General features: G+C 37.8%; 3 protein-coding genes and 1 gene segment (V, D, J or C); all 4 read right to left on the reverse strand.

Moving 5' to 3' along the window:
- Positions 1–1,219: 1,219 nt before the first annotated feature.
- LOC142893423 (Ig kappa chain V region K29-213-like) lies at positions 1,220–4,186 on the reverse strand. The segment is given in 6 exon segments: positions 1,220–2,087; positions 2,195–2,226; positions 2,324–2,437; positions 2,515–2,821; positions 3,168–3,233; positions 3,355–4,186. Coding segments are annotated over 5 exon segments (600 nt in total).
- A 1,839-nt stretch (positions 4,187–6,025) lies between these two features.
- On the reverse strand, positions 6,026–7,952 carry LOC142893425 (uncharacterized). 4 transcript variants are annotated; one of them, XM_076033986.1, is made up of 4 exons: positions 7,129–7,952; positions 6,938–7,051; positions 6,809–6,840; positions 6,026–6,701 (listed from the first exon to the last, which is right to left on the reverse strand). In XM_076033986.1, exons 1-4 carry the CDS (start codon positions 7,823–7,825, stop codon positions 6,582–6,584), a joined length of 963 nt encoding a protein of 320 aa, XP_075890101.1. In that variant the 5' UTR covers positions 7,826–7,952; the 3' UTR covers positions 6,026–6,581. The 4 variants fall into 4 exon arrangements, with proteins under 4 accessions (XP_075890101.1, XP_075890100.1, XP_075890099.1 ...); XM_076033985.1 differs by having other exon boundaries at positions 6,026–6,704; XM_076033984.1 differs by having other exon boundaries at positions 6,809–6,855.
- Positions 7,953–10,439: 2,487 nt separating this feature from the next.
- Positions 10,440–12,622, reverse strand: LOC142893426 (uncharacterized). 2 transcript variants are annotated; one of them, XM_076033987.1, is made up of 5 exons: positions 12,535–12,622; positions 11,712–12,413; positions 11,521–11,634; positions 11,392–11,438; positions 10,440–11,287 (listed from the first exon to the last, which is right to left on the reverse strand). In XM_076033987.1, exons 1-5 carry the CDS (start codon positions 12,590–12,592, stop codon positions 11,165–11,167), a joined length of 1,044 nt encoding a protein of 347 aa, XP_075890102.1. In that variant the 5' UTR covers positions 12,593–12,622; the 3' UTR covers positions 10,440–11,164. The 2 variants fall into 2 exon arrangements, with proteins under 2 accessions (XP_075890102.1, XP_075890103.1); XM_076033988.1 differs by having other exon boundaries at positions 10,441–11,284.
- Positions 12,623–14,690: 2,068 nt separating this feature from the next.
- Positions 14,691–18,569, reverse strand: LOC142893442 (uncharacterized). 4 transcript variants are annotated; one of them, XM_076034015.1, is made up of 5 exons: positions 17,106–18,569; positions 16,283–16,984; positions 16,092–16,205; positions 15,963–15,994; positions 14,691–15,855 (listed from the first exon to the last, which is right to left on the reverse strand). In XM_076034015.1, the coding sequence occupies exons 1-5, from the start codon at positions 17,161–17,163 to the stop codon at positions 15,736–15,738; spliced, it is 1,026 nt and encodes a 341-aa protein (XP_075890130.1). In that variant the 5' UTR covers positions 17,164–18,569; the 3' UTR covers positions 14,691–15,735. The 4 variants fall into 4 exon arrangements, with proteins under 4 accessions (XP_075890130.1, XP_075890129.1, XP_075890128.1 ...); XM_076034014.1 differs by having other exon boundaries at positions 14,691–15,858; XM_076034013.1 differs by having other exon boundaries at positions 15,963–16,009.
- Positions 18,570–18,624: the final 55 nt, after the last annotated feature.

An 18,624-nucleotide genomic window follows, 5' to 3' on the forward strand; every position in this document is an offset into this window, starting at 1 on the left:
GGGACAAAGAACAATCTGGCAAAGAATGGGTGTGGAGCAGGAGCATATATACTGAGCTGATTGCAGATGAAGAGCAGCTGTGAGCACAGGTGAGTGGAGTGGCTGATGAGGTGGGAGTGGCTGGCATGCTGAGTGGAAAAGTACTGTGACCAACTAACAGAAGTGTGACAACAAAATCTTTTTCCTTTTGGCCAGAATCAATACTATACTGTTATAGAATACTTTATCTCCTCTAGGTCCTGACAAAATCTTTATGCATGAATTTAAAAATAAGGCATTCCAGTAGAACTAGATTGATTGGCTAAAGGGATAAAAGTAGAGATGACAAGTCTGATTCTTTTTCCTGGGGTTTATTACAAGAACCTGTGTGTAAAATCCCAAGCTTGCTATTGAATAGAGATAGAAGGCCCACTGAGAATTGTTGAGACATTGTAGTGAAGACGTTGACAAAAATACAACGACGATTGTACAGGATTGTAAGCGTTAGGGATTATTTTGTCAGACAAAAAAGACTATGATAACCAAGACCAAATCTTTGAATTTAAACGGAAACAGGGAGGGTGTGGACATCAACAGCTCCCAAAGCAATGACTGAAGCTGACTGAAGTCTTAACTGAAATTGTGATTTTCTGTAAGACTGTTACTAATCCTTTAACCTTCATTTAAATATTGGCAAAATGCACTTTGTTTGCCATAAGATTTCAGCGCAGAGATCCCCCCCCCTTTTTTTTTTTGAAGTAGGCACTAACCTTAGAGGTTAAGTGTGTAATATTTGGAGGTTTTGAGATGAAACTGCAACATTAGGTGCATGCATTTTAGATTGCAGTGTTCTTTCACCCCCCTGAGTTTCCCAGTAAGCAGCGGTGGCAAATAAGGAAATGAGCGTTCACCCCAAGTACAAAACATACTTTTGTTAATGTAGTTACAGCCGGTATATTAAGCTTTTACCAATATAAAAATAAATCAGGCCAAATTCTGCACACTGGATTTTAAATAAGTCAGGACATGCTTTTATAGCTACATTACAAAGGTTCAGTCCCACTAAAAGGGGCATTGTCAGCACTCAGGGCTGCTTTGGGCCAACTGATATTTACATGATAGCTTTCCCCCCAACCTGCATTAAATACATTATCAATTCAGTTGTTGTTCACCTTTTCCTTTCAGTCGTTGAGTGGATTTTTATTTTTTAATCTAAAGTAGTTGTTTCACTGCAGACTACACAGAGAAGAGAGAAACTTTATTTAAATAACACATGATAATGACACCGACAATCACTGATTTTCAACACAGGTGAGGAGTAAAACCATTGAGTCTTCACTCCAGATTGAAACCAGAAGTACAAGCTGTATATCTCCTGGGACACAAGAGAGAGCCGCCTTGTGTGGCAAAGCATCATTTATTCTCAAGATGCATGTTTAGTAAGTAGATGTGGCACCACTGTACACGCCTGAAAATAATGCCAAAGCCTGCTGTACTGATATACCAAGTACACAGTCTAAGGACAGACCAAGGTGTGAAATTCCCCTTGCATAACTAGGAGGTAAAGATACAATAAAAACAATAGTAAGGCTGAAATATACCTGATTCATTTTAACCACAAAGTGGAATAAACAGATTTTCACAAATTGTACAATATTTTAAATTCACCTGATTATTGTTTTATTGAAAAGAAAAAAATATTGTGAATGATTTATTATCAACCTTTTTTTTTTTATTACATCTTGGTCACACTGATCAAAATATTTTAAAAATGTATTCACATCTTAGTGAATTCAAATAATGTAAAATCTTGAGGAACCTTGATAACTGTCAATTCTCTCATGAACCACAGCAAACTAAAATTGCTGACAACCCCCAAAAACCTTATGCCAAATTTACATAATTCAGGTATATAATATCAATATAGACATTGCATGATGGCATAATTGAACTATTTATTTTGGTCACAGTAAAAATTCATTATTTTTCTACAGGTTTACGCCGGAGTATACACATTCATTGTCTGGGTTGGTCCTTTGTTTCCTTGATCTGCTGGGCTGGTTGAGATGCAAAGCTGCATAGTGGATGTCATCTGCACCGTGGTGGCTCTGCTGACGTGTTATATAAAAGTATATAAACATAATAGTTAAAAAATTACAATAGAGACAATATTCTCTTGTATGTAAGGTGAAATATATTAAAAGTCTAAAATCACCATTGTGTTTTCAGCAGAAGACGCTGAACATCCTGCCTGAGACTCGACTGAAAGAGAAAATAAGTTTGTTTCAAAGCCAGATTCAGAGTGTAGAAGCTGTTGAATTCAAAGAGTGACCACTGGTCGAACCTGAGTCAAAGTTTCTCTTCATCTTGTACCATGAGAAGATCAAGCAGGCAACAGTTATGAGGGTCAATACCAAAGCTGCACTCAGATAATACACCAAGAGCGAGTCTTCAAATTCTGGAGAGAGACGGACAAAAGCATCGGTTTGATGTAGAATTAAAAATCTGAAAATGATGCTGAAATGATTTACTCACTTTCAATGTCCAACTTGGTCCCGCCTCCAAACAGTATGTGTCCACATGCTGCAACAGCACAATAGTAGGTCCCATCATGAGGAAGATTCAGACTCTCCACAGGCAGATTGTACACACAAGTGTGTGTTTGTGTGTTGCTTCTACCCTCACACTGGTCATTGCTGCCTCCCTGGGTGTAAATGAGTCCTGGATGAGATCCTCCAGAGTCCCTGAACCAGTAAACACTGTGTTCTTCACCACAGCTCCCAGTGTGAACTGTGCAGTTGAGAGTCAGGGAGTCTTTGGGCTGGTTTGTCTTAGATGCTGACTGAAGGATTAAATGTTAATGTTAATTATTAATTAGATGTTTGAAGCTGAACTCCTCACAGTGACCAATATAATGTGATCAAGTTCAATCATGACTTGATTCCATCGTGCACAGAAGTAAAATGCTGAGTCTGACAAGGACAGATTGGAGATTTTTAAGTGATGTTTGTCAGTTCCAGTGTCCATGCTGAAGCGTGGATTGTTGTTAAATTCCTCATAAAAGGCTCCCTTATTATTAACGCGATACCACGTGTACATGAGCCTGGACTCCTTCCCCAGACTTTGCTTGTACCATTGTATTCTTGTTGAATCAGGGTCAACAGAGCATTTTAAAGTCAAGTTCTCACCCTCAGTAGCTGAGATGAATGTTTCATCCTGGTGATGAGATGCAGAAAACTGTTTACTCATGTGAGCTGATGTGAAAGAAGAGACAAAACAATTGCATTTTTACATTCAAGACAAATCCAGCAGGGTTTGTACAATCATGAAGTGCGATCAAAAGTACAAGGTGGTTTAACAATGAGCTCAACTCACCCATTCCCCCAACCAACAGAAGTGTAAGACAGAACGCTGAGAGTGGAGATGTCATCATGCCTGAGCATCCGAGTTGACTGGCTGATCCTCTTCATGCTCTCTACTCTCTTCAAAGCCAAGGCTGCATCTGATTGGACGACCTGTGGTGACGCTGATTGTTGGCTTTCGGAAATAAGCTCACATGCTTACTGACACCCTCAGTATAGTTTGGTTCCTGGAACAGAATGGAATGGTAGGAGTCTGACTCCTAAAATTGACTCGATCAATCAATGTTCAACTACAGATAAGCATGGAGGTGAAAAAATGATAAATCCTAAAGACAAAAACAGACACATTATTACCAACTGGTAAATCAGACAAAGTGAAAATCCTGTTTTCTGGGTCATGACCGAGAGAAGATTAGAAAACCTTAAAATACAAAGATCTAAACATATTGAACATAAACTTTAAAATGTTAAGCGTAAGAAATCTGAATTCTGCTTCAAGTTATTTTTCACAATATTCAGGAAGTAAAGGACAGATTAAAATTTGGCTGGCAGGGATAAATTTGAATGTTTCTGAGAGGTGAAGAGTCAAAAGAAACCACAAAAACCTTGATCAACAAAGGCTCATTCTGGTCTTTGAATCCGCCAGATACATTTTAAGACAGTGGTTCTCAACTGTTAGAGTCTCAAGATTCTAACAGACTTCTTTCTTGAAATCATGACCCAAATTTATTTGACAAAAATAAAAACACTATACCACATTCTATCATGTTATAAATAAGTTATTGAAATTATTGAATTGAATTGTTGTGTCTTGCAAACTAAATTCTCAACATTCTCTCTCTCTCTCTCTCTCTCTCTAAATATAAATATATATATAAATATATGTATATGTGTGTTTGTGTATACGTGTATATGTGTGTGTGTGTGTGTGTGTGTGTGTGTGTGTGTGTGTGTGTGTAAATATTAAAATCACCTTAAAAAGGACCAATCATTTAAGATACACTATCTTAATTTAAATGCATTTAAGTGCATGCATTGGAGCAGCTCCTCTTCAAAAGACAATGTTTTGTGTTACATTTAAGGCAGCATAGAGGACAGATGACATTCACTGTGAATTGTCTTAATTCATTCTTTATCATAGTGAAACCTGTCGGACATTATGAAAGTTTCATTTTCCCTTTAAAATATACTAAGAACAAAAACATCTTAACTTTATCACAAACATGAATTTGCCCTGCCCGGACCTGAGACCTTTCTGTGTGGAGTTTGCATGTTCTCCCTGTGTCTGCGTGGGTTCTCTCCGGGTTCTCCGGCCTCCTCCACATTCCAAAAACATGCATGTGAGGTCAATTGAATATTCTAAATTGTCCGTAGGTGTGCATGTGAGTGTGAATGGTTGACTTGTCCAGGGTGTCACCCTGCCTTCGCCCTAAGACAGCTGGGAAAGGCTCCAGCAGACCCCCGTGACCCCGAATTGGAATAAGCGGGTATAGAAGATGGATGGATGGATGAATTTGCCCTCAATATATCATATGTGTCAATGTACCTGTTGCATCAACCATGATACAACAAAACTGCATTGAGGAATCAGAAGAAGCACAATTTTAAAAAAAGGGCAAAATTATTTAGCATTTCCTGATGAAAACACAATCTTTCTTGTGTCTTAATTTAATGTAATTTGCAGTTTACTAAATATAGACTTGTGCCTTCACCTTTTGTTACATTTTGTATGTTAGCATGAGGGGAGAGTGCATTTTCTTAAACCACAGTGTGTCCCTCAGAGGAAGGGCGGGTGTGGCCGTGGAGAGGAAAAGGAGAGACACTGCAATGTGCTTGTCTGTTTCAGGTAATAAAGTATTTGTAAGCAAACAAAACCCCAAAATTTGAGTAAAACACTGATGGGAAAGAAAAAACTAAATTCCACATTACATATACGTCTGTAGAAATCTGAACATTTTGGATGCATAAGTGTGTTATGTGTGAAAATGTGTTGTAACATTCAAACACCAGACACTTTACACCCTCAAACCAATAGACTTACTTGTAGAAGTGGCATAGTGATGGTAGCATTTTAGGTGTGTTTGCAACTGTTAGATTGAAGTAAAATGTAGCCTTTGCTGTCTACACAACAAGGTTTTTTTTATATAATTAAATCAAACTGATAACTTTTTTTTTTAATTTTTTGTTTATTTGATGAGAAAATTAATGTCGGATGAAGGACAATGCATGGATACCATCAAATGAGAAAAACAGTATTTCTTGAGCTAACAACACCTGGGTCTTAACATACTGATTGAACTACAAAACAATTCAGATACATTGATTTTGAAATTAAAGTTTCCATTTTATGATTGAAAAAAGATTACATTAGTAAAAAAATCTGTTCATTCATTCTGCATGAATACAGATCATTTCAGTTGTTGTTCACCTTTTCCTTTCAGTCGTCGAGTGGATTTTTATTTTTTAATCTAAAGTAGTTGTTTCACTGCAGACTACACAGAGAAGAGAGAAACTTTATTTAAATAACACGTGATAATGACACCGACAATCACTGATTTTCAACACAGGTGAGGAGTAAAACCATTGAGTCTTCACTCCAGATTGAAACCAGAAGTACAAGCTGTATATCTCCTGGGACACAAGAGAGAGCCGCCTCGTATGGCAAAGCATCATTTATTCTCAAGATGCATGTTTAGTAAGTAGATGTGGCACCACTGTGCACGCCTGAAAATAATGCCAAAGCCTGCTGTACTGATATACCAAGTACACATTCTAAGGACAGACCAAGGTGTGAAATTCCCCTTGCATAACTAGGAGGTAAAGATACAATAAAAACAATAGTAAGGCTGAAATATACCTGATTCATTTTAACCACAAAGTGGAATAAACAGATTTTCACAAATTGTACAATATTTTAAATGCACGTGATTATTGTTTTATTGAACAGAAAAAAATATTGTGAATGATTTATTATCAACATTTTTTTATTACATCTTGGTCACACGGATCAAAATATTTTAAAAATGTATTCACATCTTAGTGAATTCAAATAATGTAAACTCTTGAGGAACCTTGATAACTGTCAATTCTCTCATGAACCACAGCAAACCAAAGTTGCTGACAACCCCCAAAAACCTTATGCCAAATTTACATAATTCAGGTATATAATATCAATATAGACATTGCATGATGGCATAATTGAACTATTTATTTTGGTCACAGTAAAAATTCATTATTTTTCTACAGGTTTACGCCGGAGTATACACATTCATTGTCTGGGTTGGTCCTTTGTTTCCTTGATCTGCTGGGCTGGTTGAGATGCAAAGCTGCATAGTGGATGTCATCTGCACCGTGGTGGCTCTGCTGACGTGTTATATAAAAGTATATAAACATAATAGTTAAAAAATTACAATAGAGACAATATTCTCTTGTATGTAAGGTGAAATATATTAAAAGTCTAAAATCACCATTGTGTTTTCAGCAGAAGACGCTGAACATCCTGCCTGAGACTCGACTGAAAGAGAAAATAAGTTTGTTTCAAAGCCAGATTCAGAGTGTAGAAGCTGTTGAATTCAAAGAGTGACCACTGGTCGAACCTGAGTCAAAGTTTCTCTTCATCTTGTACCATGAGAAGATCAAGCAGGCAACAGTTATGAGGGTCAATACCAAAGCTGCACTCAGATAATACACCAAGAGCGAGTCTTCAAATTCTGGAGAGAGACGGACAAAAGCATCGGTTTGATGTAGAATTAAAAATCTGAAAATGATGCTGAAATGATTTACTCACTTTCAATGTCCAACTTGGTCCCGCCTCCAAACAGTATGTGTCCACATGCAGCAACAGCACAATAGTAGGTCCCATCATGAGGAAGATTCAGACTCTCCACAGGCAGATTGTACACACAAGTGTGTGTTTGTGTGTTGCTTCTACCCTCACACTGGTCATTGCTGCCTCCCTGGGTGTAAATGAGTCCTGGATGAGATCCTCCAGAGTCCCTGAACCAGTAAACACTGTGTTCTTCACCACAGCTCCCAGTGTGAACTGTGCAGTTGAGAGTCAGGGAGTCTTTGGGCTGGTTTGTCTTAGATGCTGACTGAAGGATTAAAGGTGGGATGTTTGAAGCTGAACTCCTCACAGTGACCAATATAATGTGATCAAGTTCAATCATGACTTGATTCCATCGTGCACAGAAGTAAAATGCTGAGTCTGACAAGGACAGATTGGAGATTTTTAAGTGATGTTTGTCAGTTCCAGTGTCCATGCTGAAGCGTGGATTGTTGTTAAATTCCTCATAAAAGGCTCCCTTATTATTAACGCGATACCACGTGTACATGAGCCTGGACTCCTTCCCCAGACTTTGCTTGTACCATTGTATTCTTGTTGAATCAGGGTCAACAGAGCATTTTAAAGTCAAGTTCTCACCCTCAGTAGCTGAGATGAATGTTTCATCCTGGTGATGAGATGCAGAAAACTGTTTACTCATGTGAGCTGATGTGAAAGAAGAGACAAAACAATTGCATTTTTACATTCAAGACAAATCCAGCAGGGTTTGTACAATCATGAAGTGCGATCAAAAGTACAAGGTGGTTTAACAATGAGCTCAACTCACCCATTCCGCCAACCAACAGAAGTGTAAGACAGAACGCTGAGAGTGGAGATGTCATCATGCCTGAGCATCCGAGTTGACTGGCTGATCCTCTTCATGCTCTCTACTCTCTTCAAAGCCAAGGCTGCATCTGATTGGACGACCTGTGGTGACGCTGATTGTTGGCTTTCGGAAATAAGCTCACATGCTTACTGACACCCTCAGTATAGTTTGGTTCCTGGAACAGAATGGAATGGTAGGAGTCTGACTCCTAAAATTGACTCGATCAATCAATGTTCAACTACAGATAAGCATGGAGGTGAAAAAATGATAAATCCTAAAGACAAAAACAGACACATTATTACCAACTGGTAAATCAGACAAAGTGAAAATCCTGTTTTCTGGGTCATGACCGAGAGAAGATTAGAAAACCTTAAAATACAAAGATCTAAACATATTGAACATAAACTTTAAAATGTTAAGCGTAAGAAATCTGAATTCTGCTTCAAGTTATTTTTCACAATATTCAGGAAGTAAAGGACAGATTAAAATTTGGCTGGCAGGGATAAATTTGAATGTTTCTGAGAGGTGAAGAGTCAAAAGAAACCACAAAAACCTTGATCAACAAAGGCTCATTCTGGTCTTTGAATCCGCCAGATACATTTTAAGACAGTGGTTCTCAACTGTTAGAGTCTCAAGATTCTAACAGACTTCTTTCTTGAAATCATGACCCAAATTTATTTGACAAAAATAAAAACACTATACCACATTCTATCATGTTATAAATAAGTTATTGAAATTATTGAATTGAATTGTTGTGTCTTGCAAACTAAATTCTCAACATTCTCTCTCTCTCTCTCTCTCTCTAAATATAAATATATATATAAATATATGTATATGTGTGTTTGTGTATACGTGTATATGTGTGTGTGTGTGTGTGTGTGTGTGTGTGTGTAAATATTAAAATCACCTTAAAAAGGACCAATCATTTAAGAAACACTATCTTAATTTAAATGCATTTAAGTGCATGCATTGGAGCAGCTCCTCTTCAAAAGACAATGTTTTGTGTTACATTTAAGGCAGCATAGAGGACAGATGACATTCACTGTGAATTGTCTTAATTCATTCTTTATCATAGTGAAACCTGTCGGACATTATGAAAGTTTCATTTTCCCTTTAAAATATACTAAGAACAAAAACATCTTAACTTTATCACAAACATGAATTTGCCCTGCCCGGACCTGAGACCTTTCTGTGTGGAGTTTGCATGTTCTCCCTGTGTCTGCGTGGGTTCTCTCCGGGTTCTCCGGCCTCCTCCACATTCCAAAAACATGCATGTGAGGTCAATTGAATATTCTAAATTGTCCGTAGGTGTGCATGTGAGTGTGAATGGTTGACTTGTCCAGGGTGTCACCCTGCCTTCGCCCTAAGACAGCTGGGAAAGGCTCCAGCAGACCCCCGTGACCCCGAATTGGAATAAGCGGGTATAGAAGATGGATGGATGGATGAATTTGCCCTCAATATATCATATGTGTCAATGTACCTGTTGCATCAACCATGATACAACAAAACTGCATTGAGGAATCAGAAGAAGCACAATTTTAAAAAAGGGCAAAATTATTTAGCATTTCCTGATGAAAACACAATCTTTCTTGTGTCTTAATTTAATGTAATTTGCAGTTTACTAAATATAGACTTGTGCCTTCACCTTTTGTTACATTTTGTATGTTAGCATGAGGGGAGAGTGCATTTTCTTAAACCACAGTGTGTCGCTCAGAGGAAGGGCGGGTGTGGCCGTGGAGAGGAAAAGGAGAGACACTGCAATGTGCTTGTCTGTTTCAGGTAATAAAGTATTTGTAAGCAAACAAAACCCCAAAATTTGAGTAAAACACTGATGGGAAAGAAAAAACTCAATTCCACATTACATATACGTCTGTAGAAATCTGAACATTTTGGATGCATAAGTGTGTTATGTGTGAAAATGTGTTGTAACATTCAAACACCAGACACTTTACACCCTCAAACCAATAGACTTACTTGTAGAAGTGGCATAGTGATGGTAGCATTTTAGGTGTGTTTGCAACTGTTAGATTGAAGTAAAATGTAGCCTTTGCTGTCTACACAACAAGGTTTTTTTTATATAATTAAATCAAACTGATAACTTTTTTTTTTAATTTTTTGTTTATTTGATGAGAAAATTAATGTCGGATGAAGGACAATGCATGGATACCATCAAATGAGAAAAAGAGTATTTCTTGAGCTAACAACACCTGGGTCTTAACATACTGATTGAACTACAAAACAATTCAGATACATTGATTTTGAAATTAAAGTTTCCATTTTATGATTGAAAAAAGATTACATTAGTAAAAAAATCTGTTCATTCATTCTGCATGAATACAGATCATTTCAGTTGTTGTTCACCTTTTCCTTTCAGTCGTCGAGTGGATTTTTATTTTTTAATCTAAAGTAGTTGTTTCACTGCAGACTACACAGAGAAGAGAGAAACTTTATTTAAATAACATGTGATAATGACACCGACAATCACTGATTTTCAACACAGGTGAGGAGTAAAACCATTGAGTCTTCACTCCAGATTGAAACCAGAAGTACAAGCTGTATATCTCCTGGGACACAAGAGAGAGCCGCCTTGTGTGGCAAAGCATCATTTATTCTCAAGATGCATGTTTAGTAAGTAGATGTGGCACCACTGTGCACGCCTGAAAATAATGCCAAAGCCTGCTGTACTGATATACCAAGTACACAGTCTAAGGACAGACCAAGGTGTGAAATTCCCCTTGCATAACTAGGAGGTAAAGATACAATAAAAACAATAGTAAGGCTGAAATATACCTGATTCATTTTAACCACAAAGTGGAATAAACAGATTTTCACAAATTGTACAATATTTTAAATTCACGTGATTATTGTTTTATTGAACAGAAAAAAATTATTGTGGATAATTTATCATTAACATTTTTTTATTACATCTTGGTCACACGGATCAAAATATTTTAAAAATGTATTCACATCTTAGTGAATTCAAATAATATAAAATCTTGAGGAACCTTGATAACTGTCAATTCTCTCATGAACCACAGCAAACCAAAATTGCTGACAACCCCCAAAAACCTTATGCCAAATTTACATAATTCAGGTATATAATATCAATATAGACATTGCATGATGGCATAATTGAACTATTTATTTTGGTCACAGTAAAAATTCATTATTTTTCTACAGGTTTACGCCGGAGTATACACATTCATTGTCTGGGTTGGTCCTTTGTTTCCTTGATCTGCTGGGCTGGTTGAGATGCAAAGCTGCATAGTGGATGTCATCTGCACCGTGGTGGCTCTGCTGACGTGTTATATAAAAGTATATAAACATAATAGTTAAAAAATTACAATAGAGACAATATTCTCTTGTATGTAAGGTGAAATATATTAATAGTCTAAAATCACCATTGTATTTTCAGCAGAAGACGCTGAACATCCTGCCTGAGACTCGACTGAAAGAGAAAATAAGTTTGTTTCAAAGCCAGATTCAGAGTGTAGAAGCTGTTGAATTCAAAGAGTGACCACTGGTCGAACCTGAGTCAAAGTTTCTCTTCATCTTGTACCATGAGAAGATCAAGCAGGCAACAGTTATGAGGGTCAATACCAAAGCTGCACTCAGATAATACACCAAGAGCGAGTCTTCAAATTCTGGAGAGAGACGGACAAAAGCATCGGTTTGATGTAGAATTAAAAATCTGAAAATGATGCTGAAATGATTTACTCACTTTCAATGTCCAACTTGGTCCCGCCTCCAAACAGTATGTGTCCACATGCTGCAACAGCACAATAGTAGGTCCCATCATGAGGAAGATTCAGACTCTCCACAGGCAGATTGTACACACAAGTGTGTGTTTGTGTGTTGCTTCTACCCTCACACTGGTCATTGCTGCCTCCCTGGGTGTAAATGAGTCCTGGATGAGATCCTCCAGAGTCCCTGAACCAGTAAACACTGTGTTCTTCACCACAGCTCCCAGTGTGAACTGTGCAGTTGAGAGTCAGGGAGTCTTTGGGCTGGTTTGTCTTAGATGCTGACTGAAGGATTAAAGGTGGGATGTTTGAAGCTGAACTCCTCACAGTGACAAATATAATGTGATCAAGTTCAATTGTGACATAATCCCATCCTGCACAGAAGTAAAATGCTGAGTCTGACAAGGACAGATTGGAGATTTTTAAGTGATGTTTGTCAGTTCCAGTGTCCATGCTGAAGCGTGGATTGTTGTTAAATTCCTCATAAAAGGCTCCCTTATTATTAACGCGATACCACGTGTACATGAGCCTGGACTCCTTCCCCAGACTTTGCTTGTACCATTGTATTCTTGTTGAATCAGGGTCAACAGAGCATTTTAAAGTCAAGTTCTCACCCTCAGTAGCTGAGATGAATGTTTCATCCTGGTGATGAGATGCAGAAAACTGTTTACTCATGTGAGCTGATGTGAAAGAAGAGACAAAACAATTGCATTTTTACATTCAAGACAAATCCAGCAGGGTTTGTACAATCATGAAGTGCGATCAAAAGTACAAGGTGGTTTAACAATGAGCTCAACTCACCCATTCCCCCAACCAACAGAAGTGTAAGACAGAACGCTGAGAGTGGAGATGTCATCATGCCTGAGCATCCGAGTTGACTGGCTGATCCTCTTCATGCTCTCTCCTCTCTTCAAAGCCAAGGCTGCATCTGATTGGACGACCTGTGGTGACGCTGATTGTTGGCTTTCGGAAATAAGCTCACATGCTTACTGACACCCTCAGTATAGTTTGGTTCCTGGAACAGAATGGAATGGTAGGAGTCTGACTCCTAAAATTGACTCGATCAATCAATGTTCAACTACAGATAAGCATGGAGGTGAAAAAATGATAAATCCTAAAGACAAAAACAGACACATTATTACCAACTGGTAAATCAGACAAAGTGAAAATCCTGTTTTCTGGGTCATGACCGAGAGAAGATTAGAAAACCTTAAAATACAAAGATCTAAACATATTGAACATAAACTTTAAAATGTTAAGCGTAAGAAATCTGAATTCTGCTTCAAGTTATTTTTCACAATATTCAGGAAGTAAAGGACAGATTAAAATTTGGCTGGCAGGGATAAATTTGAATGTTTCTGAGAGGTGAAGAGTCAAAAGAAACCACAAAAACCTCGATCAACAAAGGCTCATTCTGGTCTTTGAATCCGCCAGATACATTTTAAGACAGTGGTTCTCAACTGTTAGAGTCTCAAGATTCTAACAGACTTCTTTCTTGAAATCATGACCCAAATTTATTTGACAAAAATAAAAACACTATACCACATTCTATCATGTTATAAATAAGTTATTGAAATTATTGAATTGAATTGTTGTGTCTTGCAAACTAAATTCTCAACATTCTCTCTCTCTCTCTCTCTCTCTAAATATAAATATATATATAAATATATGTATATGTGTGTTTGTGTATACGTGTATATGTGTGTGTGTGTGTGTGTGTAAATATTAAAATCACCTTAAAAAGGACCAATCATTTAAGAAACACTATCTTAATTTAAATGCATTTAAGTGCATGCATTGGAGCAGCTCCTCTTCAAAAGACAATGTTTTGTGTTACATTTAAGGCAGCATAGAGGACAGATGACATTCACTGTGAATTGTCTTAATTCATTCTTTATCATAGTGAAACCTGTCGGACATTATGAAAGTTTCATTTTCCCTTTAAAATATACTAAGAACAAAAACATCTTAACTTTATCACAAACATGAATTTGCCCTGCCCGGACCTGAGACCTTTCTGTGTGGAGTTTGCATGTTCTCCCTGTGTCTGCGTGGGTTCTCTCCGGGTTCTCCGGCCTCCTCCACATTCCAAAAACATGCATGTGAGGTCAATTGAATATTCTAAATTGTCCGTAGGTGTGCATGTGAGTGTGAATGGTTGACTTGTCCAGGGTGTCACCCTGCCTTCGCCCTAAGACAGCTGGGAAAGGCTCCAGCAGACCCCCGTGACCCCGAATTGGAATAAGCGGGTATAGAAGATGGATGGATGGATGAATTTGCCCTCAATATATCATATGTGTCAATGTACCTGTTGCATCAACCATGATACAACAAAACTGCATTGAGGAATCAGAAGAAGCACAATTTTAAAAAAGGGCAAAATTATTTAGCATTTCCTGATGAAAACACAATCTTTCTTGTGTCTTAATTTAATGTAATTTGCAGTTTACTAAATATAGACTTGTGCCTTCACCTTTTGTTACATTTTGTATGTTAGCATGAGGGGAGAGTGCATTTTCTTAAACCACAGTGTGTCGCTCAGAGGAAGGGCGGGTGTGGCCGTGGAGAGGAAAAGGAGAGACACTGCAATGTGCTTGTCTGTTTCAGGTAATAAAGTATTTGTAAGCAAACAAAACCCCAAAATTTGAGTAAAACACTGATGGGAAAGAAAAAACTCAATTCCACATTACATATACGTCTGTAGAAATCTGAACATTTTGGATGCATAAGTGTGTTATGTGTGAAAATGTGTTGTAACATTCAAACACCAGACACTTTACACCCTCAAACCAATAGACTTACTTGTAGAAGTGGCATAGTGATGGTAGCATTTTAGGTGTGTTTGCAACTGTTAGATTGAAGTAAAATGTAGCCTTTGCTGTCTACACAACAAGGTTTTTTTTATATAATTAAATCAAACTGATAACTTTTTTTTTTAATTTTTTGTTTATTTGATGAGAAAATTAATGTCGGATGAAGGACAATGCATGGATACCATCAAATGAGAAAAAGAGTATTTCTTGAGCTAACAACACCTGGGTCTTAACATACTGATTGAACTACAAAACAATTCAGATACATTGATTTTGAAATTAAAGTTTCCATTTTATGATTGAAAAAAGATTACATTAGTAAAAAAATCTGTTCATTCATTCTGCATGAATACAGATCATTTCAGTTGTTGTTCACCTTTTCCTTTCAGTCGTCGAGTGGATTTTTATTTTTTAATCTAAAGTAGTTGTTTCACTGCAGACTACACAGAGAAGAGAGAAACTTTATTTAAATAACACGTGATAATGACACCGACAATCAGTGATTTTCAACACAGGTGAGGAGTAAAACCATTGAGTCTTCACTCCAGATTGAAACCAGAAGTACAAGCTGTATATCTCCTGGGACACAAGAGAGAGCCGCCTCGTGTGGCAAAGCATCATTTATTCTCAAGATGCATGTTTAGTAAGTAGATGTGGCACCACTGTGCACGCCTGAAAATAATGCCAAAGCCTGCTGTACTGATATACCAAGTACACATTCTAAGGACAGACCAAGGTGTGAAATTCCCCTTGCATAACTAGGAGGTAAAGATACAATAAAAACAATAGTAAGGCTGAAATATACCTGATTCATTTTAACCACAAAGTGGAATAAACAGATTTTCAAAAATTGTACAATATTTTAAATGCACGTGATTATTGTTTTATTGAACAGAAAAAAATTATTGTGGATGATTTATCATTAACATTTTTTTATTACATCTTGGTCACACGGATCAAAATATTTTAAAAATGTATTCACATCTTAGTGAATTCAAATAATGTAAACTCTTGAGGAACCTTGATAACTGTCAATTCTCTCATGAACCACAGCAAACCAAAATTGCTGACAACCCCCAAAAACCTTATGCCAAATTTACATAATTCAGGTATATAATATCAATATAGACATTGCATGATGGCATAATTGAACTATTTATTTTGGTCACAGTAAAAATTCATTATTTTTCTACAGGTTTACGCCGGAGTATACACATTCACTGTCCAGGTTGGTCCTTTGTTTCCTTGATCTGCTGGGCTGGTTGAGATGCAAAGCTGCATAGTGGATGTCATCTGCACCGTGGTGGCTCTGCTGACGTGTTATATAAAAGTATATAAACATAATAGTTAAAAAATTACAATAGAGACAATATTCTCTTGTATGTAAGGTGAAATATATTAAAAGTCTAAAATCACCATTGTGTTTTCAGCAGAAGACGCTGAACATCCTGCCTGAGACTCGACTGAAAGAGAAAATAAGTTTGTTTCAAAGCCAGATTCAGAGTGTAGAAGCTGTTGAATTCAAAGAGTGACCACTGGTCGAACCTGAGTCAAAGTTTCTCTTCATCTTGTACCATGAGAAGATCAAGCAGGCAACAGTTATGAGGGTCAATACCAAAGCTGCACTCAGATAATACACCAAGAGCGAGTCTTCAAATTCTGGAGAGAGACGGACAAAAGCATCGGTTTGATGTAGAATTAAAAATCTGAAAATGATGCTGAAATGATTTACTCACTTTCAATGTCCAACTTGGTCCCGCCTCCAAACAGTATGTGTCCACATGCAGCAACAGCACAATAGTAGGTCCCATCATGAGGAAGATTCAGACTCTCCACAGGCAGATTGTACACACAAGTGTGTGTTTGTGTGTTGCTTCTACCCTCACACTGGTCATTGCTGCCTCCCTGGGTGTAAATGAGTCCTGGATGAGATCCTCCAGAGTCCCTGAACCAGTAAACACTGTGTTCTTCACCACAGCTCCCAGTGTGAACTGTGCAGTTGAGAGTCAGGGAGTCTTTGGGTTGGTTTGTCTTAGATGCTGACTGAAGGATTAAAGGTGGGATGTTTGAAGCTGAACTCCTCACAGTGACCAATATAATGTGATCAAGTTCAATCATGACTTGATTCCATCCTGCACAGAAGTAAAATGCTGAGTCTGACAAGGACAGGTTGGAGATTGTTAAGTGATGTTTGTCAGTTCCAGTGTCCATGCTGAAGCGTGGATTGTTGTTAAATTCCTCATAAAAGGCTCCCTCATTATTAACGCGATACCACGTGTACATGAGCCTGGACTCCTTCCCCAGACTTTGCTTGTACCATTGTATTCTTGTTGAATCAGGGTCAGGAAAGCACTTTAAAGTCAAGTTCTCACCCTCAGTAGCTGAGATGAATGTTTCATCCTGGTGATGAGATGCAGAAAACTGTTTACTCATGTGAGCTGATGTGAAAGAAGAGACAAAACAATTGCATTTTTACATTCAAGACAAATCCAGCAGGGTTTGTACAATCATGAAGTGCGATCAAAAGTACAAGGTGGTTTAACAATGAGCTCAACTCACCCATTCCCCCAACCAACAGAAGTCTAAGACAGAATGCTGACAGTGGAGATGTCATCATGCCTGAGCATCCGAGTTGACTGGCTGATCCTCTTCATGCTCTCTACTCTCTTCAAAGCCAAGGCTGCATCTGATTGGACGACCTGTGGTGACGCTGAATGCCGGCTTTAGGAAACATTGTCATGGTCTGTTTTAGTGTTTACAGTTTCAATTTAGAAGACTTGTCTGTCCTTGTATTTTCTGCTCTGTCCTTCCTGCCTGTTGCAATCAAATTAAGCAACAGGCAAGGACAGCACAGGGTCCGCTATGCTATGTAGGCAAATGAATTGTGAATTTGTGTTGATGTAAGAATTGTGGTAGAAAAAAAGCACGGACAAAATTGCTAAATAAAACACCCAAAGCGACAGTAAGGTTCTCATGGTATTATGAAGTATTAAGATATTAGAGCGACAAAGGCTGTAGTGTAATATCTGTAAAAATGTATTTGACCCAAGTGTATGACCACCAAAAGACTGTAAGGTTTTTGGATGGATGTATAAAGTACTAAGCTAATGTACCTTTCCCAATAAAAGTGGTTTGTCACGTGGGAGAAGATTCACCAAAAGCCTTAAAATAATGAAATAGAAGTAATGGCTCTTTTTCGCTCATGAGTTAAGAAGCCCTTCTTTAATGCTTCTTTAAAACCTCCTTAGGAAGCCCGTGAAGAAAAACGTGTTTCCCAGATTCAATAAAGCTCTATCACTAAGATGGCCGCAGGATCGAGCTGACCCACTCTTTGCAGTCTTCTCCGTGACCAAACACTGGCAGTTCCAGTCGCAAAAGCCAAATCAATATTACACCAAGAATGTGATACAGCACCTGACATATGTATATATATATATTTTTATCATATGTTTAATACTTTGTTTAGAAATTGTTTAGAAATAATTGGTGACATAAAAACGAGGAATAACAACTGTATTCCTGTCTGCGCTTTATGCATTCGGTGCAAATATAACTGTCATCATGACTATCATGTCTCATAATTTGTCTGTACACATCTCTCGTCTGTGTGCACATACCCAAAAATGCTTCTGGTTTTAACAAAATCACATCCACCCTCCAAACCTGACCACCAGGTCAGATAATGCGAAAACACCTAGGAATCAGCTGCTTCATCATATGCGGTACTTTGTTTAAAAACAAACATAACAAAGGAAACAAAAACAAAAACAAAAAACAGTCTGTAATGCTACATTAAATTAGCATGTATTGATGTGAAGCTTGTTTTTTCACAAGTCAACAGTTTCTTACCTCCTTTCAAATATTATGAATAAGCGCCATGATTTGCTTCAGACTTGCTGAAGCATATTCAAAAAGAGGAACTTAAGCACCAGAGCTGAATTAGGGAAGCCACTAAAACAAGGAAATGGGGCCCGAAGAGGAGATTCTGAAAGGCTAAGAGAAAGGTTATGTTAGTTCTTCTGCATGGTTGGTGATAGGGGTAAAGGAGTGGCAGGGTTACCTAGCTTGGTGTTTTGCG

The sequence above is a fragment of the Nelusetta ayraudi genome, unplaced genomic scaffold (assembly GCF_046127955.1).
Source record: "Nelusetta ayraudi isolate G7.1 ecotype Tasmania unplaced genomic scaffold, CSIRO-AGI_Nayr_v1 ptg000042l, whole genome shotgun sequence".
NCBI classification, from domain to species: domain Eukaryota; kingdom Metazoa; phylum Chordata; class Actinopteri; order Tetraodontiformes; family Monacanthidae; genus Nelusetta; species Nelusetta ayraudi.